General features: G+C 34.1%; 4 protein-coding genes and 1 pseudogene across 7 annotated transcripts; 2 read left to right on the top strand and 3 right to left on the bottom strand.

The window, feature by feature from the left end:
• Positions 1-1,839: 1,839 nt before the first annotated feature.
• Positions 1,840-6,773, bottom strand: LOC107467424 (glycine-rich RNA-binding protein RZ1B). 2 transcript variants are annotated; one of them, XM_016086520.3, is made up of 4 exons: positions 6,626-6,773; positions 6,369-6,531; positions 2,583-3,070; positions 1,840-2,341 (listed from the first exon to the last, which is right to left on the bottom strand). In XM_016086520.3, the coding sequence occupies exons 2-4, from the start codon at positions 6,477-6,479 to the stop codon at positions 2,104-2,106; spliced, it is 837 nt and encodes a 278-aa protein (XP_015942006.1). In that variant the 5' UTR covers positions 6,480-6,531; positions 6,626-6,773; the 3' UTR covers positions 1,840-2,103. The 2 variants fall into 2 exon arrangements, with proteins under 2 accessions (XP_015942006.1, XP_052110083.1); XM_052254123.1 differs by lacking the exon at positions 6,626-6,773 and adding an exon at positions 3,923-5,773 and having other exon boundaries at positions 6,369-6,513.
• Positions 6,774-8,982: 2,209 nt separating this feature from the next.
• On the bottom strand, positions 8,983-13,576 carry LOC107467360 (protein SEEDLING PLASTID DEVELOPMENT 1). The gene is made up of 9 exons (XM_052254127.1): positions 12,822-13,576; positions 12,066-12,280; positions 11,570-11,720; positions 11,287-11,478; positions 10,987-11,146; positions 10,520-10,857; positions 10,203-10,379; positions 9,890-10,048; positions 8,983-9,562 (listed from the first exon to the last, which is right to left on the bottom strand). The coding sequence occupies exons 1-9, from the start codon at positions 13,317-13,319 to the stop codon at positions 9,260-9,262; spliced, it is 2,193 nt and encodes a 730-aa protein (XP_052110087.1). The 5' UTR covers positions 13,320-13,576; the 3' UTR covers positions 8,983-9,259.
• A 1,457-nt stretch (positions 13,577-15,033) lies between these two features.
• On the top strand, positions 15,034-16,832 carry LOC107467362 (ATP-dependent Clp protease adapter protein CLPS1, chloroplastic). Its single transcript, XM_016086434.3, has 3 exons — positions 15,034-15,184; positions 15,799-15,949; positions 16,359-16,832. The coding sequence occupies exons 1-3, from the start codon at positions 15,121-15,123 to the stop codon at positions 16,618-16,620; spliced, it is 477 nt and encodes a 158-aa protein (XP_015941920.1). The 5' UTR covers positions 15,034-15,120; the 3' UTR covers positions 16,621-16,832.
• A 175-nt stretch (positions 16,833-17,007) lies between these two features.
• LOC107467361 (GDT1-like protein 4) lies at positions 17,008-21,242 on the bottom strand. 3 transcript variants are annotated; one of them, XM_021131371.2, is made up of 13 exons: positions 21,059-21,242; positions 20,867-20,935; positions 19,636-19,695; positions 19,499-19,546; positions 19,189-19,277; positions 19,038-19,074; positions 18,904-18,951; positions 18,642-18,710; positions 18,508-18,552; positions 18,353-18,414; positions 18,048-18,120; positions 17,824-17,908; positions 17,008-17,383 (listed from the first exon to the last, which is right to left on the bottom strand). In XM_021131371.2, exons 1-12 carry the CDS (start codon positions 21,074-21,076, stop codon positions 17,840-17,842), a joined length of 687 nt encoding a protein of 228 aa, XP_020987030.1. In that variant the 5' UTR covers positions 21,077-21,242; the 3' UTR covers positions 17,008-17,383; positions 17,824-17,839. The 3 variants fall into 3 exon arrangements, with proteins under 3 accessions (XP_020987030.1, XP_052110166.1, XP_015941919.1); XM_052254206.1 differs by having other exon boundaries at positions 17,008-17,356; XM_016086433.3 differs by lacking the exon at positions 17,008-17,383 and having other exon boundaries at positions 17,596-17,908; positions 21,059-21,239.
• A 4,552-nt stretch (positions 21,243-25,794) lies between these two features.
• LOC107467225 (protein ASPARTIC PROTEASE IN GUARD CELL 1-like) overlaps positions 25,795-26,763 on the top strand; it is a 1,543-nt pseudogene continuing 574 nt past the window's right edge.

Here is a 26,763-nt window from a genome sequence, read left to right as displayed (position 1 = left end):
AATATTATGCATTAGTCTAAAATCTTATGCATTTTAAACATAAAACATTAATTTATAGTCTTATAATGACTGATAACACAAAATATTAAGGTTCACAATACTAAAATTTCACATAAAAATAGCTATCATTCATCACTAATAATATAAAATATTAATTATGTATGATGACCGGATCATCGGACCGAGTTTGGGTGACCCGAGCAATTTTTCGAACCGGATCTAAAATAATAATCGGGTCTATTTTTGAAATTCTTACTCAATCTTAAACCCAATAAAATCATACCAAATTAGCTCCTAAAATGTTCGAGACCGAATCGAATCTTTAGGCCGGGCCGGAGCATGAACGTTGGACTATACCGACAAACCATAGGCTTTTTAATTTTCCTTCATATCTCTATATTATTTGTTCTACAATGTGTAACGAGATTTTTGCTTTTGTCTTTAGTAGTAAGTGAAAAAAAAAATTGCATGATGAGTTTGAAATATTTTCGTAGGATGTACAACCGTCAATCCTAAGATAACGTTCGCTTTCTATCTTAAAAAAAATGCATGATGAGTTTTTCAATTGTATCAACATTGTTATCTCCTATACCGCGAAGGCTAACGTGTTTTAAAAAAATAAAAAAGCGTTTCAAAAATTAATTTGTTATTAAAAAAATAATAAAAAAAAATTTAAAATTTAAATTTAAATAATTAATATAAAATATAATAAATTAAAATTAAAATTTATTTAATTAACGAAAAATATAACACTCCTCATCGAATAATGGATAGTAAAACGGGTCTTTCTTGTCATATTCATTCTTTTTTGAAAGTATGAGGATTGACATAAAAGTAGTCCTAACCGCATATTTCTCTTCATTCACATTTTCTAGAAGCATGCAATTAATTATTTTAGAATGATTTCAAGACATTGTGTATGTAAAAGAGGAGTAAAATTTTAATAATTCTCTTAAACATGATCTTAATACTAATCAATTCTTTATCTATTTAGTAATTAAAACAATATGTTGGAAAAATTATTTATTAAAAGAATGTTATATATATTTTAAAAGATAAACTATCAAAAATGTACTCAAATAATTTAAAAATATGACAAAAATATCTAACATTAAATATGTATTTTTTAAAAAATATTTTAGAGTTTGAATTTTAATACAATTTTTTACAAAATCAGATTAGAAAAATAATATATTTTTACTCTTTAAATTTAGTGATTTTTCGCTAACTATATTTTTTTGTAATTTAAAAAAATCACAAAAAATATATACTTAACAAAAAATTACCAAATTTTAACAAAAAAAAATATTTCATTTTTTTAAATCACGTTTACAAAAAAAAGCATTAAAATTCAATCTCTAAAGCATTTTTTGATAAAACATATTTAATGTTGAATATGTTTATCGCATTTTTAAATTATTTAAAAATATTTTTGTCAATAACAAAATTTGAGTGTATTTGAATATATTTTTGATAGTTTACCCTATTTTAAAAATAACAACCAGTCTTTTATCCGGCGTTGATCAATTTAAACAGAATGAAGAACTGTCTTACAAAATAAACACGATACTAATTTATAAATTTTCGTTGGCTTTCACTACGTCTATTTAAAAGAGAAAAAATAATAAGTGGTGGCGTATTAAAAGCAACCATGTTCCAGCTTAATGAGACGTACATTTTATTTTGAGTGGTACAAACATACATTTATAAACACAAGTGTTAAATTTCAATAAAACAAGATGATAAGATTGCCCTTGTTTAGTTGTTTAGCAGTTAGCACGCCTACTTCATAATCAATACCACAATAATTTAGCAGCCACAACGCACCAACACCAAGAATTTGGAAAGATGTAAAACCACCGTTCATGCTTGGTTGCATTTGAAAAGAAACCGAATAGAGTCAGGCTCATGAGGGGAATATCTGAAAAGGGATCTGCAAGTTCTTAATGAATAAACAAACTATCACATACCATCATAATCTATTGATTGATTAAGCTAAAATCTAGGCCTTCCTTGAAACTTCAATGTCATCTAACAACGACAACTAATTCCCTAATCATGCTCCAGCATTTGCGTTTCTCACAAGAACCCCAAAAGGCACGATCAGTAGCGGTCAAATGACGACGGGCGAGCACCCCTGCTTGGTCGATCATACGGACCAGGCCTGCCCCTATAATTCCTTCCTTCGTCACGAGCTGCTATTCCACTTCCATACCTGTCACCAACACCTCGTGGACCACCATACCGGTCATAACCTCTTTCTTTGCCATAACCATTTTGCGCGTAATCTGAGCTTCCTCCATATCGATCACTTGCAAATCGATCTCCACTAGTTGGATACCTACAGTTTTAAAGGAACGAAATCAAGATAGAATGCATATATATACTACAACTCAAGGCTATTGCCAATGATCTAACCAAATCTCAGATTCTCGATGCAATGAAAGCCTTCGTAGTAAATGGCACATTATCAATTCAAAGACAAGGAATGCGAAATGAAATGGCAATTATTCAGTTGGTTTTACAAACTAGATCAAAAGAACCAAAGAAGTAATTTGATAATAACCATTAGCCTTGTATACCTGTCACTAGTATAACGATCACGACTTCCATATTTGTAATCTCGGGAATCAAAGCGATCCCTATCCCCATAACGTCCACCATCATAGCGATCATCAAGGTATCGATCACGTTCACCGCTAAGGCGATCACCACCAGCACCTCCAAACCTAGGGCGTGAGGGAAATGAACTACCACCCCGGCCGCGGCCACCTCCTGCCAAAGGACAATCTCGGGCCCAGTGCCCTGGACGCCCACATTTGAAGCAATCATCTTGTCCAACCCTGTCCCCAACTCCATAGCTTCCTCTACCTCCTGATGAGTAGCCACTTCTGTAACCTTGGTCTACGTCATCACCTCCCATCTTGGGCTGGGCCTTGTTTACTGAGATGATGCGGTCACCAATTTCTCGTCCGTGCATTTCCTTGATTGCATCCTCCATTCCCCTACGGTCTCCAAATGTAATGAACCCAAATCCACGTGGACGGCCTGTATCTCTTTCCATCATAATCTACAGGAAGAACCACTTGGAAACCTCATGCCAAGCAAAAGCAATATGTACAGGTAATGCTAACAGTATTTAATGAAAGCGACTTGCAAAATGATAAAATTTAGCATATCCAGAACATGTCTAGTAGGAACGTAAGTTTATCCAGGCTTGTGCAAGTAAAATAAACACCTAGTTGATATAGACATTTAGTATACAGTCCAGAATATAAAAGGCAACTCATTCAAACAGAATTCTTTAGAAAACCAGTAAAATATACCCACAACATACAAACATGAAAAGAGCACAAAAGATGGAAAACAGTAAGTGAACAAGGAAAGGTATGTTAAAGTATACTATCAACTAATCTTCATTGGTATGGTACATTCTACCACCACGAATAATTAGCAAAATATACAGGCACATTTTCCCAAATTAATTAGCAAAATTGCCTGAAAGATGATATAAACTATTGTACTTAATGATTGCAATTCAACAATCATGATTGAACAGTTATGCAACATTTATATTGAAAAGTGTAGCCTTGTTGATATACATTGTTCAAGGGTGCCATCCACTAATGGCTGGTATATGCTCACAACCCGTAACAAAAGTGTCATCGACAAGGTTGATCTCAATTCAAGGCTTAAATTAGTCAATAAATGCCAAACAATCCCTCACCAACAACCAAACTCAGATGCCAAAACAATGAATAGTCATGCAAGAAAGACAAATTGCTTCATATTTTAAAGTTTTATGCATACATGAAAGGATAACATACAATTGCAGAAATAAAATTTCAATATTTTATTCATGCAATGCATTCAAACAGCATTTATTTAAAGAAAAAGAACAGGTTATAACCAGACAACTTACTTTCTCTGTCAAATTGTTAAAGCATCAGAATGTTTTTCAATAGAGCTAAGCAATTCAGAGAGATCCCAAGCCCATTTTATTACCACAAATATCTCTTACAACAACTACTTCCACAATGTGAGCTAGAATTTCAGCATATTCCATACTGGTCATGACTTCATCGACAGACATTTAAACAATCTAATTCCCCACCTCTGAATATAGCATCGGAGTTACTTGATAAAATTGCTGTATTATATTAACACTATTATTTCTCACTCAGAACTAGAAGAACTAACAATACAATATGCAGCCACAAACGAACAGTATATCATGAAAATCAAGGTGCTATTATCTCTTCAGCAATCACCAGATCATTCTGCCACAAATCCAGTTTTACAGTGAATATTGATATCTCTTCCAGCACAAATCTCTCACCAAAAAAGAATTCCAAATTTCTGAAAGACGACACGCAAGAAGGCTTAGCATTGACAATTTGACAGCATTCCTTATGGAGATCATGATTTCACGTTTTACTTCTTAATTGATTCAGCTAACTTCAATGATCTATCCATCTCAACAGATGCAACAAATAATCCATCTTATGCAGAATTAATGCCAAGCAACATGTAAGACAGATTCCTCATATTCGGTATACCACGATTATATGCCTAACATTCTCCCTAATTCTGCTCTTCTGCCTCTTTGTTGACTGATCCAACAAAACCAGCGTTCTAGAAGAAAAACCATTCTTATGCAGATTCGGATTCTTCAACTAAAAGTATACTGACAAAAGAAGGACCATTCAAAATCAAATAAAATTTGTCCAACCCACAGACCCTATACCAATGGAGAAAGTAAGAAAACTGAAATTCATTCATTCAACCTTCAACATTGTTAACTATAACAAGCAGATCAGCTGGTGAAATACAAAATCTTATCATGAGAGAAGCCCACTATCTGAGCAGCAATTGTCAATGATACCAATGCTCCAAATTTGAAACATTTGAGCTCTACAACACTTAAGTTCCCACAGAACCTGTAATGATGCAGAACCTTTTGGTGGCGTAAGATGATATCCACATATAGCATGTGTCACATGAGTGATACCACCAACTCGATCCAACAATTTCCAAACAACTGAGCATCATGTTGGCTGAGAAAGTACCCTAAACCGCCAAAGATGCAACAATATTGGATTGTGGCTGAAGCAAATGTATAAGACTTCTTGAACTAACTAAACAATCACTTTAACCAATCTACTGAGCATCGTACAATCAAAATCCAACTAATGGTCCTATATACTCTGAAATGTAAAATATATTGGTTATTGCCTATTGGAGAAGGCATGATGCATTTCAAGACAGGAAAGCAGTTCTCTTTAATGTATTACTATAGGCCAAATGCCATACTTCTCTCAGTTCAATAGGCATTTATCTATAAGCCATGCATAAACAAATATAACAAAGCAGACCCCAAAAAAGCATACTGAGGTATTAACTTCCTCTAGCTGTCATTCCAACCTTACCACCAAATATCTCTTGCAAATCATAACAGGTTTTACTAAGGAATACTAAGACAGCACAAACAACATCTTTCTGCCATATAGTAGACAGGTGTAACATAAATTTGATTGGCTGCCTTCCTTGTACTGAAACCCACATATCCCAACGAAATATCAATCTCCAGCTTGGGCTCTATATTTACCACAATTTATTATTTTATCGGAAAATGAAAATGTGCTTCAGCGATGCCAAAATCAGTCTGGGAAAAAAATATCTTTTTTAAAGTGTCACCTATAGCATCTCAAAGATCACAAGATTCACAACCCAAGCTCAAAGAAGACAAGGAAAAGAAGCAAAGAATCATCCTCTGAAAAAAAGGAGAGAAAAAACAAACATAGAAAGATTGAAATTTAGTTTGCTGAGCCAAAAAATTCAATCCATAAAATACAGAACCCCCAGTCCCCATCATCAACTACTTGTGGACCTCATCAGCACAGGGCTAAACCTATCCGTGATGCTTTTATGACTTAATAGAAATCAGTACAATCAATGAAGCTTATACCATACTATGAGCTGCGATGAAATGGAATCAAACTGCAAAGGTTTTTTCCTTATATATATATATATGATTTTTTATCTTCAAAAAAGTTACTTGATGCAACGAAAAAGTCAAACAGGAAATTTTCGTTTGCACCTTTAATTCTGATAGCAATAGTAATAATAATTTGAAAAAAAAAAGGAAGGGGGTGGAGAAAAATGCAAATCTGACATTTGCCCAACCAGGAAAAAAAATAATTTTCACAATTGCTAATTACTACAGTTATAACACAACTTACTTAAGAAGTACATGCATCGAGCTCTTTTTTTCATATATATATAAATCCAAAAAAAAGAAAGCTGCACATTTTTACAGGTGAAGAAAACAAGAGATGGAAAATTGGTGAGAATAGACGAGAAGGTACCTGGCATTCGAGAATTTTGCCGTAACGGCCAAAGGCATGCTCGAGCTGACGCTCCGTTACGTCCCATGACAATCCTCCGACGAATATTCGATTCTCTTCTTTGCCCGCCATCACTGAATAACTCACTCAGTTTTCTTGAGTCTCAAACAAGCTCCCTTAATCCCTGAAGCACCGAAATCGAAAATGTCGAGAATTTAGAAATGAATGAATTGAAAAGAGGGCGAAAGGAAAAACCTTGTGAAGATGAAAGGGCTTACAGGCACAGAGAAAAGTGATTGGGGAAAATATTTTAGGGTTTTGGAATGAAACCCTTGAAGAAGGTTCCCGAAACTTGAAAGTGTCACGCCTTCCCTAACTACCGTTTCTGCTTCTAACTTGTACCTGCTTATTCTTAGGTCTTAGCCAACATACCAAACATTTCTTATTCTTAAATTCGTTTTATTTATTGAAAAAAAAAATAATTCGAAAAAAAATTGTCTTATTATTTTCCTAAAACGGAAAAAGAAAATTAGGCATGGGTGTGTTTGACAAACCCGTTTGAGAAGATAAAAGTGCGTTGAAGTTCTTTGAACGCTGCTTTTTGCAGAAGTGATTTTGCAGCTTAAAAGCGCGTTTACTGGAAGCAAAAAATTGTTGCTTCTGCGTTCACTCCAACGGGAGTTCACCTTTGATGATCATTATTGATTTTTTCCAAAAGAATTTTTATATTTGTTTCAAGTCATTTCAAATATTTTAATTTTTTTTCAATTTTTAATTTTTTTTATATTTTAGTTTTTTTATTAAATTTGTTTTTTTAATTCTATTATAATATGAATTATTGATCTTATTAAAAATGATAAAGTAAATAAAAAACTAATCGTACATAACAATGGAATCATAAGTAATAATTAATAATAAATAAAAGAATACTAAAAGTACTAATAAAATTATAGAATATTTTTTGTTTGATATTATAAAATTTATTATTATAATTCTTGTTCATTGTTTATTATTCTAATTTGTTATAATATGTATTATTATTCCTATTGAAAATGATAAATTAAATAAAAAATTAATTATAAATAATAATAAAAGCATAATTAGTAAAAAATTAGAATCTAAAATAGTAAACAAAATAAAATTACTTAGAGTACTCATAGAAAGTACTAAAATATATTATTTTATATGTTATTTTTAATTTAATAAAAATTAACTAATTATCTATCTAAAAGTGATTTTAACTAATATTATCTAAACAATTTCATTTTATCAAAATCAATTTTAGTATAAAATTGCCAAACATAAATCATGTTGGGATAAACTCACTTCTATCCAAAATCAATTTTACAAAATCACTTTTATTCAAACTCCAGTTTGGCCAACTTTAATCCAAACACACACATAGTTTTTTGAGTAACCTAACAAAATAATTCTGTTATAAGTATGCTAAAAATAATCATTAATTAAATATTTATATAATATTTATGCAAAACAAAATATACTTCTATGTTTTTTTTCCCTAAGGGTACACGTCACATTAACTTAGTCTTACAAAACTTTTGAGCACAATGGATTCTTGACAGGCAGTATGTAACATGACAATGACTCATTAAACTTGTTTATCATCAACTATGTAATTTTGAGTTCGGTCAACTTATTAGAAATAGTCAATTTAGTCCATTCCATACTATTTAAGTTAAATTAACAACAGCCATAACATGTAAGAGCAAAATATATAGTTAAAAAATAAAAAATATCAAGCCTCTAAGATGTGCGAGTAGATTGATGTTAATAATATAATAAATTGACAATTGTAGTTTTGAATTTTTTATTTAATATTTTTTAAATATTTTGCAAATTTCTGTTTAATTATGAATGCTAAGTGCTAAGGCTAATAACGATTTTGTAAATAGTCGGCATAATCATGATTTTTTTTCACATTGTTTCTATCATACAATGACATATAAGCTTTTGCCCAAAAAGAGAAGGCTTTATATTTATTGGTCATGGGTCATGAGACATTAAGACAAGAAAATCAAATTTAAACAAAGAAATATCTCTCTGACTAAAAACAAAGTATATCAGCCTTAGGCAAATATGACCTAAACCTTCATACGCATCTCATAAGTTTCTTGTTCCATTTATTTTGAGTGAACTCCGTAACTACAAAAGTTAGGTAAAAGCTCAATTGTTGTTGTCTTAATATAAAATTAGGGAAAGTATAGGGAGCCAATGGCTTAAACGTACAATGCGTACAATGGAGGTTTAGAAAGTATTAGAGATATAATCATTAGTGTTACATTATCCTATCAAGTTACGCTTTTGGAATGAGTGGTTTCATGATATGATATTAGAGTTTTAGATCCGAAAGGTCAGGGATTTGATCTTTAGTGAACCCTAAAATCAACTTAAGTTGGGTGATGTTCATTCTATTCATGGATCAAAGTTTTAGCCCATCGTACACATTGTACACTTAGGCCATTGGCTCCCTAACACTACTCATAAAATTAATAGTCAAGAATTATTAGATGATAATTTAATCAAACTTATCAAATCATCTCACGGTTTTCAAATATCAACTTCACATAAAGACAATTGCATGTGAGTTTTTACCTAAAAGTTAATATCTAATATGTATGAAAGCAAATTACAAATGAATTATATTGCAGGTGAAAAATACTTACAATGTTGAATTTTTTTTATGAATACAAATGGGAAGAGGGGTAACATGGTGTAGGATCAAACCTATGAAATCACCATCACACACCAAATTTATGAGCAACAACAAGCTCTTTGGCTATATAAATAACTTATTTACATAATTACATGGCCACTGTACATTTTACATGTACAAACCAGGGGAGTGAAACATGTTAGAATTGGAGCAATTTAATATATTTTTTTTCTCTGAACTATTCGGGCAAAAGGGGAAGCCTAGTGACACTGGTACCCTTGCCACCACCACCACCAGTAGACACTGAATTAGGACTTGTTTTCTTGCGGGAAGCAGAACTGGATTTAGATATTTTTTTTGCATTTAGCCTCATGGGAAGTATCTGCAACCTTGGGTTTTGTTCTGTACCTGACTTTTCAGCTGCCAACTGATAGCTTTCTACAAGTTCGAGCTGCCGTGCTATTATTTCCGAACGTCTAGGAAGGAGCTCCACAGGTTCCCCACCGGGTATCACAATGTATTCTATTGCAAGTCTAACCTCCTGCCATATACATATAAGTAAACGAAAATTCAAAACTAAGTCAAAAAAATATACATGAAAGTATGAAGCACTAAGCCAATATTTGTTTTTTCAAGTGAAACAGAAAGATTGTTTGATATGATATTTGGTAAATCAGAAAGATGCCCTTTAAAGCAGAGAAAAGCTATAACTACTGATGGGAAGCATCAATGAGAATAAGTATGTACAGAGGAGCACTGGAATTTCTCATTAAAAGGAACTAATTTAACTGCCAAGACTGTAGTGAAGAAAACATCAATTGTTCTCTAAGAAATCAGATGCTAATAAGAGAAAAGGAAAGGCTTGTACCTCCAAGGCATCAATCTCTTCCAGAGATGGTTTTCGTTTTGGTTCATCATCCTCGATTTCAATATCAAGAGCATCATTGTAAGGTTTTTTCGCAGGGCCAAATGATTCTAGCCCAAGGATCATACGTACTGCTTTGACCATTTGTGCCATGGTATTGGACTGCAAGAAACAAAAACTCAGTATAAGAAGATAATGACAAACAACCACCACCAAGCCATTATAACATGATAGTGTTCTATTGTAACCAGAAGTTCATTATAACATATAAAGAGAATACATCGAAGTAACAACTAAAGAGGCAACCAAAAATCACCTTAATAACAAAAATTGGTAACTTGTGGAATTTCGCTACACTACGGATCCATGGGTTCTGTCGTATCTCAGAACTGGATGCTAGAATTGCATCAGCAGCTCCAATATCATCTGTTACATCTACTAAATCTTCAAGTCCCATCACCTTTGCTACTTGCAGTAGATCAGCTTCAAGAATCTAAATGCATCCAACATGAAACAAGTGCCAGGTTAATATAAGAAAGGGAGGCATCAAGAAAGAGTTTGGGCAATGCATGTTTTCAAGAATGAAATCCATTCAACATGGAAAACGAGACAGGTATAAAAGCCCTTGAATACCTTGTAAGTATACACTTGAACTGGTGACCTCCTCGTAGTCACAGATCCATTAGTACTCCATTTCTTAGATCGAGAAGTAGGGCTGTCTGCTTCATCCTCATCAGACTTAAAGTCAGAACTCACAGTATTATTTACAGATCCACTAGTGCTCCATTTCACGGACCATGTAGGAGAAAGGTCTTTATCATCCTTATCAGAATCTATTTCAGAACTTATGATACTATTCTTAGTTATATCAAGGGTTTCTCCAAGACTTTTTTCAGGCATTGGAGCATACTGCAATAAATCTTTTGCAGAGTCATCCCATTGACGGACTTCAAATAATGGAGATTTTCCTGTTACAGGTATAAAAGCCCTTGAATACCTTGTAAGTATACACTTGAACTGGTGACCTCCTCGTAGACACAGATCCATTAGTACTATGATGAAAAATAACTTTTTTGGGACAGGGGGTTGAAAAATAACTGCCAAAATGGCATCCACAGTTGCATCTAATCTATGATGAACGCGACATTCAGTTTTAGATATCAACTCAACAGCACAAGTAAATGTAGGAGGTCCTTTCCTTTCTAGAATTGTCTTCTGCACTTTTCTTTTCTTAGCTTCCTCATCCCCAAGGGTTACACTCTGTTGATATAAATACTCAACAAACATTACTAATGTGTGTAAGCATTACACATATTCTATTTCTATATGCTTCTGAATTTTTCTTGATTCACTCTTTGGAAAAGGGAACTGATGAGAAAAAGGAAAGAGCGACTTTTCACCTCTATGCCACCAACAAGATTCTGAAGCGAAGGATTTTTTATTATGTTTTCAATTGTCATTCCATGTGCTGTTCCAACCAATTGGACTCCTCTTTGAGCAATGGTACTAGCTGCTAATGCTTCAAGCTCTGTTCCAATTTCATCAATTATAATGGTTTCAGGCATATGATTTTCAACTGCTTCAATCATAACCTGCATAGAGAAGCGTGAACAGTGTCACAGAAGTTCATTTATCAGAACTTGTCTACAAAAATGAAACTGAGCCAACGAGATTTGTACGGACATTATGCTGCATATGTACATTTGGAACTTGCATCCTCCTTGCCCTGCCTATGCCCGCATGAGGAACATCACCATCACCTCCAATTTCATTGGATGTATCCACTATTACAACACGCTTCTTTAACTCATCTGCCAGCATCCTAGCAATCTCTCTGCACAAGCAAGCTTCTTCAGACATGCATATTAAATAACTCATCTTGACCAATATTAACATACATAAAACTTTAAAATGATATTGTTTGGCGTGACTAAAGAAATTATTGCATAAAATTTACACTGATGAGGAAACATGAACAATCACAGCCACAGACCATTTTGGGTAAGAGTGCTTTGCTGTTGAGGCATTTACAGAGAAACATGAAGGGAAAAAATCAACATGAGAAACTTGAAAACAAAAACTTCACTTTTTCAGGAGCTAATAAACCACGTCCACAATCAAAACTTCAAATAAAGACACAGAAATCCTATTCAGAATATCAAACATTGGCAAGGTTTACCTGATTAACGTAGTTTTACCCACTCCGGGAGGTCCTATGACCAATATAGAACCCCCATCCTCAACCAAATCACGTATGATTTCCGCACTACCACTCACTGCTCGACCCACCCGGCAAGTAAGGCCAATAATTTGCATTTTACGATTCCGAATCGCACTTATACGGTGTAAAGAGCTATTAATACCAGATCGGTTGTCATCAGAAAACTCACCTACCTAAACATAATGAAACATTATATCAGAAGCCATTATTCATTAACACTAAGGGAGACAAATGCTATTTCGGCAACTAGAAGTCTAGAAACTATAACTATAAAAACCTCAGTAATCACAAGGCACAATCCTTACATGCAACTTCAAAAGTTCTTGACCATGCATTATGTATAATTGTGTTAGAAATAAAGTTCCAACTTCAATTACAAAGAATAATCTTTACACTCTCCTCACGAGTGACTATATTCTTCTATCTAGATCTTTGGACCCCACCTTACCAATCTTTTAACTTTTTTTTCTCCCTGGTCAAATTATTTATCACAATAACTCTTCCAAGCAACAGCAATTCGCCAATAAATAAATCACTTAGCACTGAGTGATAGCAGATAATTGGTTCGCATATTCCAGTTGAAACAATAATAAATTCAAAGTGGATCAATTAAAGCTTATATTTTGCAAAGGCCCCTCATGAAAATACATATAATACAAAAAAATGTTCCATCGAAAATGCTCAACCAAACAAAGAACAAGCTAACTCACCCACCTTGGAAATGGCATGGCATAAATCTTCAAGCTTTATGGGTTGTTCAGAGATAACCCAATCTCCGGAAGGGAACCTCGCGAGAGGCTTGCGACCCAGATCCATCACAACCTCTATAAGCGTCCCAATCTCCTGGTGCCGATAAAGCTCCCTCCTCATCTTCAGAGGCAACAGCTCCAAGAACATCTCAAGCTCCGTGGAGGCCTCGGGCCGCGACGTCGACGGAACGTTCTGGGAGCTTAACGGATAGCCGTTAGCGGAGGAGAAACGATCGGAGGGGCGGCGAATTTCCGGGGAGGGAATCCATGAGGAGGAGGAGGACCTGGCGGAGCGAATTGCGGAACCCGAACGACGTGTTCGACGAAATGACGAAGAGACGGTGGAGATGAGGTTTGAGCTGATGTTGAGGTAGGCAAGTGCTGAGGTTGGAAGGTGGTGACTTGTGGAGTGCCATGAACAGTGAAGATCGATCACCACATAATGCGAATTCAGTGCTCTCATTCTGTTATGTTAAGTTTCTTTTTCTGTGTCCTTTGGTTTGAGATGTGTGTTGATGAGTTAAAGAAGAAAGAAGAAGAAGAAGAAGAAGAAGAGAAAAAAAGAAGATTCCGAGGTATCTTCTATTACTATTGGGATTGGAGGGAAGGAAGGGACAAGTAAGTGTTGGAGACCGTTAAAAGGTTTGGTGATTGATTTGTGAGACCAGAGAAATAAGAATCAACGTAGTTAGTTGCTTACGAACCACACGTTGTTTTTTGGTGAGAGAGTTTACGTTCACGCCTTCTTCCAAATTAATCAAAGGCTTGTTCCATTCAACTTTTCTTTCTTTTTTTTTTCTTTCCTTATTTTAGGGGAGTTTCATGTGCTTTGTGTAAATTCATGGCAATTTTTGTTCAGAGATCCCACGTGCTAAATAATCCATTTTTTTTACTTAGGTAATAGAAGATACCAGGGAAGGAAAATGAGTTTTTTTTTTTAAGTTTTTTATGTAACAAAATGATGAACAAAATAAATATCAAATATGTTATTAGGTTAGCCACCAAGTCGTGGTTTGTGTATTTTTTGTGAAATAGTTGTAACTTGTATTTATATTTTTATACATTAAATGTGAATGAAAATAGAGCAACTCATTTTGGACAGTTAGACGCTCGATTTTCATAGGAATAGATTGCTTTTGTGATTGCATGTCCCTTTCCACCATTAATAAGTTCAATATGATGTTATGATTGGTTACACGATTCCAAGTGAGCAGCCGAAGTGGATTCAACCTCTTGAATAGTTGTACTTGTACAATTGTGGTTTCTTACTTCCATAGTTCCATTTCATTAATCAAAGATCTCGTACCAAAGACACAACACACAAGTTAAGTAATGCGACAATATATATTATTGACCCAACTTATGAACCAAATATGCTTCTAGACACTCTACTGTCTTAAACGAATATTCAAAATCAGATAATTCCCAAATCCCTATTTAGCAAATCTTATGATAAGGGTTTCTAACTTTCTGTTCAATATTTGGTCTTTGCCAAGTTTTGAATTCCGGTACGACTAGGGATGAAACAGGTCAGACCAGGTCAAGACAGATTTTGCTCTTAACAAGTTTAGTCTGTAACATGTTATAGATTTTTTTTTTTAAAGTACTAAATCTGACATGTTATTTAGTAGTATTTAAAATATACAAAACTATTTATAATTAAAGATAATAAATTTAAAATATCTCATAATTTTGTTAATAATAAAAAAATTATTTATATATGTAATTATGTATTAACAGGCCCTGATAGGTCAATAAGATTAATTAATGAACTTGAACCTGGCCTATTAACATAATAAGACTTTTATAAGAATTTGAACCTGTATCTATTTCATAACAGGTCAAACCAGACCAGACCAGATCAGACTAAACATAAACCAAACTGCAGATCCTGACCTTTTTCCACCCTAGGTACAGCATACTAAAGCCTCAGCTAGGTAGATTTTTCTTATGTGCTCCCATTTTTGGTCCGGTCCATGTTCAGTAAATAATAGAATATAGTGAGATGAAGCCCATTTAGCCCGTTATGATGTTTTTGGGCAGTATTTAGCCCATTTCTCTAAAGGACTAGTGTGGGCTCAACCCAAAGGGCCCAACCCACAAAGGCTGTAATCAAAATATGCAAAACGAATTTCGTAATTTCATTCATAAATACACGTCATTTGCATCAGGCTTCTTCCTTCACTCGCATTACAGTGTTTCTGTGTAAGAAGAAAAAAAAGTGTTTCTTGAAAGAGCAGAGCAGAGCAGAGAAAGAGAGAGAAATGGAGAGTGCGATACGCGGGAGATTCGCTCTTTCTCCCAGCGGTATCTCCAACCCTAAACCAGGTACTTACCTAATTCACTTTTCATAATATTTCGATTCCAAGATTCTCCATATTCAATTAATTAATTCCCACCTAAACCTACTCTTCTCTTCACCTGATTTCAAGCCCCAATTTTCATTTCTTGTTGAATTTGATGCATATACATTTGAGTTTTGACGTTATTAGGTTATTATCACGTGATATTTTAATTCTCGTCTTATGCAATGTTATAGTTATATACCTGCATTCTCTTCTTTCGTTCGTTCTTTCTTTTTTATAATAATTTTCTTTTGTTGAATCAATTGCCTGGTCCGAATTGTTCTCTTCTTAGAAGAATTTCACCAGCTGCAATTCATCATCTATCTTTGGAATTTTATCCTTTTTTCTTGAAAAAGAAAGAAAAAAAATTGATAATCTAGACACGAGTTTATGGCGAAGCCTGTAATATTCATCATCCAGTGGTTCTTGCAATGTCTATTATTTGTATCTGAAAACTATGTTTTGAGATGCTTGATGTGTTGCCATGTGTAGGGTTCGCGGTGAAAGCAAATATCCTTGGTTAATCTTCATGCAATGTGTATCTATATGGTTGAGTGCTTCAAATTGTAGTTGTTTTTAATGATTTGCTTTTTGCAGGAGATAGATATTCACTTTGTAGAGGACCATGCTCCAATCTTTGCATCCCCACAGCTGCAATAACTACAAGACCGGGCAAAGGTGCAGGGCTGCTGGAAAAGCCAGTAATTGAAAAAGTTACCCCTGGCCGTGAATCTGAATTTGATTTGAGGTTAGAACTAGTCTTGATTCTCGATCTTCAAGCTGAACTTTTCCAATTGGGTATTGTAATTGTGTGGCTAGATTCAATTTTATGGAGATTCCCTGAATAAAAGATACCGGTGAGAATCTTGTCAATGGTGTCCATATTATTGATATTGCTGGTATAAGTATCTTGTGGGAAAATGGAGATGGTATTGCATTGAATAAAAATGATTTGTTTTTACTTCAAAGTCTTTGCATTGTAATTCTGAAGTAATCAAGTAAATAAATGGATGTTTATGCCTTAACCTCCTTAATGAAAGAACTAGGAGATCCATTAGAGTTTGTATTTTCTATGCACTGTTGTTCAGTTCCTTTTTTCAGAATAAAATGTGGCATGGGTTGCAAAGGTTTCATTCTGGACTTTCTAAAATGTGCAGGAAATCGCGAAAATCAGTGCCACCATATCGCGTAATATTGCACAATGACAACTTCAATAAACGGGAATATGTGGTCCAAGTACTGATGAAGGTTATTCCTGGGATGACCATTGACAATGCTGTTAATATCATGCAAGAAGCGCACTACAACGGGTTGTCAGTGGTTATCATCTGTTCCCAAGCTGATGCTGAAGTATACTGCATGCAACTGAGAGGAAATGGGCTACTAAGTTCAATTGAGCCTGCAGGCGGAGGGTGCTGAACTGCTGATGCAGCATTCAATACGAAGCAATATTGGAGTTGATGCTATTGAAAGGCGAAATTGGAAACGTTTGTTTGTGTACATAGGATAACGTCATGAAGCTTTTGAGTAACGCAAGAAAAAGGCAAATGTATAATAGTTGTTGGTCTTACGATTTTGACGAGATAGTTGTGATTTTGAATAAATAAATAATAGCACTACTTTTGTATCAACTCTGGTGTTTCTGATCTTGTTTGATTTGCTTTTGATATCAGCTTGACCGCCTTAACGAATTGAATCTCTACCAGTCATTATTATTAATTTTGGGTCTGGACCAGTCATTAATTATTAAAGCCAAAAAAATAAAAAAGACAACCATCAGGAAAACAATGACCATTGATGCCACTATTCCATGTGAACTATATATATAACGAAACAGAACGAATTGAAAAAATTACATTCTGAAAAATGAAATAAACATTAAATATTGATTTTTGTCCACTTTTTTAAGTCATTAAAAACATGTGGATTTTAAGCTTGTCATGGGTGAAAATTTGAAATTTTGGTGGTTCAACCAACACTTGTTACAAAAGAGGTTGCCTTGATATCAACGAATAATTTTCAGTCAAGTTACATCACTAAGACGACTTCCACCCTACTGCACTCGTAAGTAAATCTCCCCTTGCAAGAAGGAATTCTTGTCAAACCTTGTCACACACGTTGAGTTGATGACAGTACCATTCTCAACTTCTTTTAGCTACAACGAAGGAAAGCCTTTTCATCCCTATAATCCGACGCAAACATGGACAAAAAAAGTCACCACCGAAGATTACAAGCAAGCTTGTCTTTAACCCTCCTTCTCTATGTTTTATTACTTCCTCCAAACCAGGAGGAAGCTTCACGGCTTATGGTATATTTTTTCCAAAAACATTGAAAATTTACATATGCATGAAACATGACAAAGATAGATATATGAATTGTTTCTAGATGTAAAAATTGAACAATCCACTTAATTTGACTTTATATGATGAATTTGGTGTTGGTACTAAAATGATCTGTTTATTGAGTCATGAAATCTTTGAAAGGGTGAAACTGGAAATAATGAAAGCATTCACCCCAGTTGGATGAGGCATGTACTCAGCTATTTGGCAGCCAACCCATCGTGCTAAAGAAGCTAGTTTGCTAAAATCCCACATACAATAAGAACAATCAACAATCACTAACCAATGGGAAGCCTTCATTATTCCACTGGAGAGAGGAATGATTGAATACCAAAAACAATGAAAAGCAATCCACCTGATAGTGCAACCTGAAAAGTATTGAAGTACAACATTTAGATAACATGCACACACAACTTAATGCTACACCAGCAGTGTGGTAAATCAGAATTACACATTACAACCTAATCTCTACAAGCTAAGTAGATAAAAAGGAACAGAAACTAATACCATTTTTTCTGATATTTGAGATGCTAAACTCTTTCCTCCGATGACAGCAGCAGTAGTGCATAGTGCTTGTCCCCTGAGGGAAAAATTGAAAATTTTCAATTATCCTAAGAAATTTTAGGTTCACAGGTATGGAACACATTACTTAAATAAATATAATTGCACAAATCATGTCTATGCAGAATTCCAGCATAATATTCAGAAAACATATCCCATCATGGGAGACCGAAGGAAAAATTAATCAAAATCTTCAAAGAAATAAGTTGATACTAAATTACAGACAGAAAAAATTAAGAGTACAAACTTACAGAATCCCTCCAAGAACGACACCAAATGGGTTCTCATCCGCAGCCAAACCAATTGTAGCCAGCTGAAACAGAACAAAGTTATGGCTAGTGAAGAATAAAGCAGTGTCTATAATGGAGCATATGCAAGGGAAAAAATGTTCTATAACTACACTCACCTGGCTCTTGTCACCCCACTCCCCAAAGAAATTGATAGAAAATGCCTACAAAATGGAGTTGATAAAGTGGATCTGATTAACCATAGCTTAATTTTTTTAGTAAATACTGTACAGTTATAATACAAATATGTTACCTTTAGAAAAATAGGGGACAAAAACTGAGATAAAAAAGGGCGTTGCTGCTTTTTCAAGTCATCATCAACCTAGGAGTTAGAATCACACAATGTATATACAGTTTTAGAACATCAAATACACAGCACCAGAGAATTCTATTTTGAATATATTCTTACAATCAATTATTTCCTGGAATTAAGGAGGAAAATTCTTAATCCATTCAAAATCATATCCATGCATCCAAGCAAGAAAAAATATATCAGATAGACATTTTATTTTTACCTTACTGCTATCTTTCTTAACTCCATTGTTAGCCTTCCAATCTTTGTCCTGATAATAAAGGGAGCTCAATCAACTGTCAAGAAGGAAAAATAATTAACTTGAAAGAAGAAACCAAACAGAAGCGAAAAACAAACCAATTCTGCTTCTACTTCAGCCAATTCTTCAGCATCCCTGCTCGGTGAAATCATGATCCACGAGTGAAAAAAAAAAGAACTTCTATTCAGTTACAAGTTGATGTTCGTTACAAAATAATCAGTAATTTACTGGCAAAGAATGAACAATCACCCGTCTCCAAATATAGCATCTTTCAAGGACCAAATTCCAAACCCAAAGAATAAAAATGTTGTAATGTGATGAGTCCATTTACGTGAAATCTGCAAAATTACAGGAAGATCAGCACCCCAGAAAACTAAAAATAAAAAAAATGAGTGTGTAATTTAATCAAACAATTGCTGGATCTCAAATACAGTTGGCCATAATATCTCAATATATGCAACATATTGACTAATAGAAGGATAGCACCTACTAATGATTCTAAGAAGAAACAGATAATGATGAGAATTGTGAAGTTCCACAACTAGCAAACAATGCTTACCAGATTTGGAGCAGCCCAACCAACTAGGGCAGAGAGAATAGTCATGACCTAGAATTTTCAAGGAACTATGAGACTTAAAATAAAAATATATCAAAATAACAATAAAGCTGATAAAAGGAAGAAGACTAGATTCTTACAATCAAAGCCGATAGGCAACCCAATAAGACAAGGCGCCGGGGGTGTCGCATAGCCAGGATCTTGAAACAAACATCATGAAATCAAACATCAGGCTTTTGCTTTCTACTCAAAGTAACAAAGAAAGACAAATATTAAAGCCCTCTATTCTTGCCATAAACTATTCAATGAAGTAACAAGTAATGTTGCTCATTCAAATACTTCTATCAAACATATTTGGTGTTAGTAGAGCAATGGGAAATTTTTTTATGTAAAAGCAACTGAATAATGATGACCAAATTGAAAACCAAATTCATTCAAAAACACACAAACTTGAACACTCATACTGTTTACTGATAAAATAGTTTTAAACCATGACACATCACACAACAAAAATTTCCCCAAAGAAACAAACAAATTGTATCTTGAGGTAGTTCCAATCCAGAACACTACTCTGATAGGTCAGACAAGTGGCCCACAGAATGCAAGGCTTTGATTTGGAGTGCCTACCTAGCTCTAGTGAGTAAATCCTTAAATTAGTCTCTTAGATTTGGCATGAGACACGAAAGCAGGGACACAAAATTATGTGTGACAGATAAAATATGGACAGAAACATTGTGTCTAGAGACCCTGAATTAGTATATTTTGTGTCCTTACTGATAGGAAAGACACAACTTATTTTTCAATATTTTTATCAAATTTTCATAATTATATTTTTTATCATTATATTTTTCTTCTTAAACATTTTTTATGAAAAAAAATGAAAATAAATTAGATGTTCATAATTTATTATAGTTTATCACCAAACAAAATATAAGAACACTAATTTTTGTATCTCTATCATTTGTGTCTTGTTCTCAAAACTGAAGGCAGCATTAAATCTTTTGTTTCCGTCAAATCCCCCCTCCCCCCAACCAACCAACCAACCAATTAACTAAAGTGCATCTTTTTAGTCCTAACTAATTTTTTATCTTAAAATTTCAGAAACCAATTTGAGAATTTGCTACTCTAAATATCCACACATAAGAATGAATATATTAATTGGAGTAAGTCAAGTGCCGATACTGTGAATATATGATTTAGGAAATGCAAAAAAGGAAAAGACACGAAAGAAGGAGGTGAATCCAGAAGCTAAAGATTCAAAACTTTTTTTAACTAAAGTCTAAAACTTTTAGATTGCAGCTTAGAAGTAAACGAAAACAATAATGAAGAATAAAAATGGCGAAGAATAAGTAACCATGAAGAGAAACATACCGCAGCTGCAAAGAAGGTTTTATCACCGATCTCAGAGAGCACGGTCATGGCCAGCGACTTGGTAAAACCCTGATTGATGAAAATGAATAACAGGATTGGCATCAGTTGACAAACAATGAGCAAATCCAAAAAAAGAAAATTAAAATTGAGGAAATAATGAAAATAAATAAATGAAATTGAAATCTGTAGTACCTGAGCGATTGAAGTCATATTGGGGGATGAATGAAGAAGAAGTGCGAAAAGAGAAGATAAAGCAGATGTGAGTGTGGGATTCGGAAAAATAGGTGCTTGGTTTCTCTTGTTATGTTACGTTATGTTAGTTGTTACCTAAAACAAGTGAGAGGCGAAGGTTGAAAGAGGAGAGAAGAGACAACGCGCGTGTAAAGTGCGTGCGAATTATTTTACTATTTTCTTATTCGCAGCTTTGGCATTCAATTCTCTTCCTTTCCCGGGAATCGGAATCTCTCCTCTCTATTATTTTGATTATTTGATTCGTGAAAACAAGAAAGCGTTCAAATATTTCTTTGTGTGCTATATTGTTATGGGTAAAAATTTAGAGTAAACATTCAATTATCTATTTTTACGACAGACAAAGTGAATTTTACAAAAAAATATATATTTTAATTTTCAACTTTTTTTAAATTGAGAAAATATTATTTTTTTATTAAAAAATTCGTTAAATAATAACAAAATTTAGTTTTGTGAGAGTTTTATTTATATTTTATGTGATTTTTAAACTTCTATAAATTTTCACAAACTATTAATAAATTTATTTTAAAAAATTCTTTTACTATTGATGGTTAAGTGAAGAAAAATTATTGATGAAAATGATATCACAAAAAAAGTAATTATAGTACAAATATTTTTTAAAAGAAAGAAATAATATCAAATAAAAAATGAAAGAATAGAACTTTAATATTGATAATATTGGTATTAGTGATGATGACGGTAGAGGAGATAATGATGATGATAAAGCAATAAAAATAATAGAGGTAGGAGTCATAGTAATGAAGATGAAGAAGGTAATGATAGTAGTGGTAGTAATAGTTATGTTGTTAAAAAGAATTTTGGGGAGGTTTAAAACCTCTACAAAATACAAATAAAACTCTCACAAAATTAATTTTTGTTATTATTTAACGGATTTTTTAATTGAGAGATCGTATTGTCCCAAAATAAAAAGGTTAAAGGTCGAAGTGTCATTTTTTTTACAGAAATCACTTTACCCTTCGTAAAAATAGATAAGGATCAAGTTGGGTGTTTACTAAAAAATTTATGTGTTATATATAAAAATTTGTATTTTATACTAATAAATATATACAATATATAAATTTTAGTGTTGTTTATATATGGCCCAAAATATAAGTCAAGTCCAGAAACACATAAAAGTCTAAGGAAAAGTCTAGGGCCAGCAACTTTTGTTTTTTCTAGCCAGCATTTAACCATCAAAACAAAAGTGAGTGATCTCCCACCATTAAATATAATCTCACACTATTAAAAACACTATTGATAGCCAATTGATGGTTACAAAACACCAAAATTGCTAGCCCCCTAACATTCCTCAAAGTCTAAAGGACATCTACCACGTAATCAACCTCTTAAGAGGTCGGATAAAACACTACAAGGTAATTAATTAATCCCAAATATCTCTCACCTACTTCTAGAAGAGGAATCTTAGCAACCCTTAGATCAAGGGACGATTATTTACTATCAGAAGTGAAAATATAGTTATTGTCTAATCATCTATAAATACATTGACACTCTCAAGTATACTTAAATTTCAATACACTTAAACCTGTTAAGACCCTTGCTGATTTAAGTATCGAAATGTTTTGCAGATATCACTCCCATCTTCTCACAAACAACTCAGAAGATGACAACTTGATGCAGGCTAAGTCGGAAACCACCCCTTGAGAGCTTGGACCTTACGTTTAAACCTATATACAATCCCGTTTTAAGTAATCATCGAAACAAGTGTATAGTATAAAATTTTAGTATATAATATAAAATTTTTTAGAAAATTATATATTTAAAATATTAACTCACTAAATTAACAAAATATATTTTTAACAAAAATTTATGTGTTATATACAAAATTTGTATATTATGTGTAAAATTTTTTGTATTGTATTTTGAAAAATTATGTGCTATATACTTATATTAATACATTTTATGCTCACCAACAAAAATTTATGCGCTGCGTAAAAATGAGAAATAATGAGGTATGCACGTGCTTTTTTTGCTGATCTTTACGCTAATTTAATTAAATTTAATAACAAAAACTTTTATATATATAGCATCATTCACCAAAAAATAAAAAGTATATATTTATATGGCCTTTTTACTTTTGGATTGTTGTCTTCTTATGAATAACAATAACTGTCTAAAAGGTGAGTGAAGTTTTTTTTGCTAAGATTTTTGTTAATGAATATTTTAAAAACTTTTTAAGAATGAAAAAATAAAAAAGTTTTAAAGTTTTTATGAATTTAATATTATGCAACATTAAAAGGCTACTATCATATGTTAAGACACGCATGCAGAATATTTCTTATATTATAATCACAGAGGATAACAACATTGATTCTTGATTCGTAGTGGGTGGAGGGGCAGGAGCAGTAGTTTTCAAGCTACCAAATTGAATTGATTACAAAAAAAAAATACAAAATTTAAATTTTTAATGTATTCACGATCATCGTAACATATATTTTAAACACATATATTAACTAAACTCATAAATAAATAAATAAAACTATTACTATTTGCAAGTTATCGTATTTGTAATTTTGTACCGTTAAAACTGTTTAACTTTTCCCCTTAATAATGGAGCAAACCATATTATATTTGACTTTAAAACAATAAAAATTGAACAACCATGTACGACCATTTGTAACCTTTCTATGGAAATAAGTGACGCATTGGTATAAAACTTAAATACGATTTTGTTTTGGCTCGTTGTGGACGTCAGAGAAGGGTAACATTGTAACAATCAAAAGTATGAATATAGAATTGCAAATATTAGTTAGACACGGCTACAAGCAATTGTTCATAAACAATCATCGAATTACTTAAAAACTGGGACTGCACTTTTGGGATAACACTCCTACTTTGTTAGCTAATAATTTTAACGCAACAAATTGTGCTTGATCTTTGATGCCAATAATAGCGACAAATATTATTACTATAAGAGTTAGTTTTTAAAGAAGTAAAACGTTGATCACGGAATAAAATATGCTACATTTTTATATGTGAAAATCCACCTCCAATCACATGGTTAGACACAAGTTTCTTTTGTTGTATAGATAAACTATTAAAATAAATTTTAAAAGACTTTCGTGTTTACAAACAGATCTTAAAATATTAAAATACAAAAGATAATTAAAATTAACAAAATCATCTGGAGGGCAATTTGAAATTTAAAATTTAGAGATGAGTGCAATCTCTGTTTGTCATCTCATTACTTATGCTAGCTTTCTTAGGATTTGGATCCTCTAAAGTTTGAATTTCACTTTAGAGAGTAAAGTGTGATTTCTCACCATTGATTTCATAGATGGGACCAATAATAAATATGAAAGAGAAACTATTCAAGGGTAGAAGATCACACTTTACTTTCTAAAATGAAATTCAAACTTTAGAGGATCTAAATCCGCTTTTCTAAGTAGAGATGGTAACGGTGTAGGTCAGGAGCGGAAGATGCTTTTCTATTTTCTGTCCCCGCCTCTAGATGTGTTCTCTATTTCCGTCTCCAATTTATGTTGCAAGGAAATATTACTCATCCTCATTTTTTCGTAGGACCTCACTCCTCATCTCTCCAATAGTTCTGACTGATAATTAATTTTCATAGGAATAGAGTTGTAAATATTCATTCTATACAAAACAACAAGATTTTATACATAAATAATAAACAACAGACAACGACTTCTTTAGAACTAATATAGTAAGGGAACGCGATGGCAAGACAGAGTACAAAACAGTGAACGAAGTTGAAGACACGGCAGCAAAGAGGAAAATGGATACAACGGTGGAGTTGCGAAGAGGAAAGTAGACACACCCTCAAAGAGGAAAAAGAATGTCATGAACAAAGAGAACGGCGTGGTGAGGGGTGATGGAACAATGAGAAGGAAGAGTCATAAAGGAGTGGTTGCAAAGAGAATAAATTATAAAAAATAATTAAGTAAATTTATAAATTTTAAAAATTAGCAAAAATTCTTCATAGGATCCCAGTGCCTATCTCATAAGAATTTTACTTCGCATCTCTGTCTCCACCAAAAAATTTTCCCAAAATCAGATCCCATTCGAGATGATTTTCGCGAGAATCCCCGCACTATGAGAGTTTTGTCATCCTTACCTCTCTCTAAGCAATTCCTGCTAACGAAAAGATGTGAGTTATTGTGTTTGGCAATTTTTTTTGTCATTTCAATCCTTTTAAATATGTTGGGTTGGGCCAGCGGTTGTTCTTATTGGGCCATGCCTTTGGAACAACTGAAATTGGAAACACAAGAAATTCTAATATGGGCCCAAGAAGTACAAGGACCGAAGGACGTGACCCGCCCTCAGGAGTCAGGTGCTCAACGCCTGAGCCAATCCAAATCATTATGTCAACAAAGAAAGATTAGATCCAAAAATGGCAGCAAAATGTAATGATAACACCCACATGAGTTCAAACTTCAGACACAATCCCACTTTCGTGGCATGCCTAACTGGGTCACAGACCAGATAATCATACCTCTAACTCTTCTTTAACAAGTCTAAGTTGGTCAACCAAAACCAAAAACAAGTTACTACCCAGCACCTTTCTGCTTTCCCAAAGAAGAAAAAGATTACTATTTAGTATTTACTACAACCAACTTAATGAAAAAGAAAGCAAGATAAAAATGCAAAGTTCATGAATCATGAGATTAGTAGTAAATTAATTACCGAAGCAAAGAGAGCTAAGCAGCAATAATGATAAACTATGGCAATGGCCAAGCTTGCCATATACAGCAATAATAATACCCTTTTCTTACGTGAAATCATGCCTCTGCTGCTGCCCTATACATACTCTTCACACCATGCACTCTCATTTCAGGCTCCAATGGCTCCTCTGTTTTCCGTCATCGTCCTCTTCATCATCATCATCTGTGATTCCCCGTTGGCACACTCTCGCACCACACCCCATCACATACCCAAAACCACGTTCCTCGATGTCACTGCCTCCATTCAAAAAACCCTTCAAGTTCTCGACTTCAACCACCACAAACAACAAGAGCAACTCAGTTCTACGCCATCATCAAAGCTCTCTCTGCAACTTCATTCTCGAGCATCACTTCAGAAGCCAACACACCGCGAATACAAGTCCCTCACTTTATCCCGACTCGAGCGCGACTCAGCCCGAGTCACGACCCTCCTAACTCGTTCACAATCCTTCAGCGTCTCGGAACTTGAGGGACCCATCGTCTCCGGAACGAGTCAGGGAAGCGGCGAGTACTTCTCCCGAGTCGGAATCGGCGAGCCACCGAATCCTGTCTACATGGTCCTCGACACTGGCAGCGACATCAGCTGGGTGCAATGTTCACCCTGCTCCGGTTGCTACCGCCAATCCGACCCGATATTCGACCCGAACTCATCCTCTTCCTTTCACCCACTCTCCTGCGACTCAACTCACTGCCAATTGCTCGACGAATCTCAGTGTCTCAACGGCAACTGCCTCTACGAAGTCTCCTATGGCGATGGTTCCTATACCGTCGGTGAATTCGTCACCGAAACCATCAGCATTGGCCAAAGCTCCGTCACAAACATCGCCATCGGCTGCGGCCACAACAACCAAGGCTTGTTCATCGGCGCAGCAGGGTTGCTCGGACTCGGTGGCGGAACCCTATCTTTTCCGGCTCAGCTGAATTCGACGTCGTTTTCATACTGCCTCG

Source organism: Arachis duranensis, chromosome 9 (assembly GCF_000817695.3).
Source record: "Arachis duranensis cultivar V14167 chromosome 9, aradu.V14167.gnm2.J7QH, whole genome shotgun sequence".
NCBI lineage: Eukaryota > Viridiplantae > Streptophyta > Magnoliopsida > Fabales > Fabaceae > Arachis > Arachis duranensis.
This window is presented reverse-complemented; position numbering and strand designations above follow the sequence as displayed.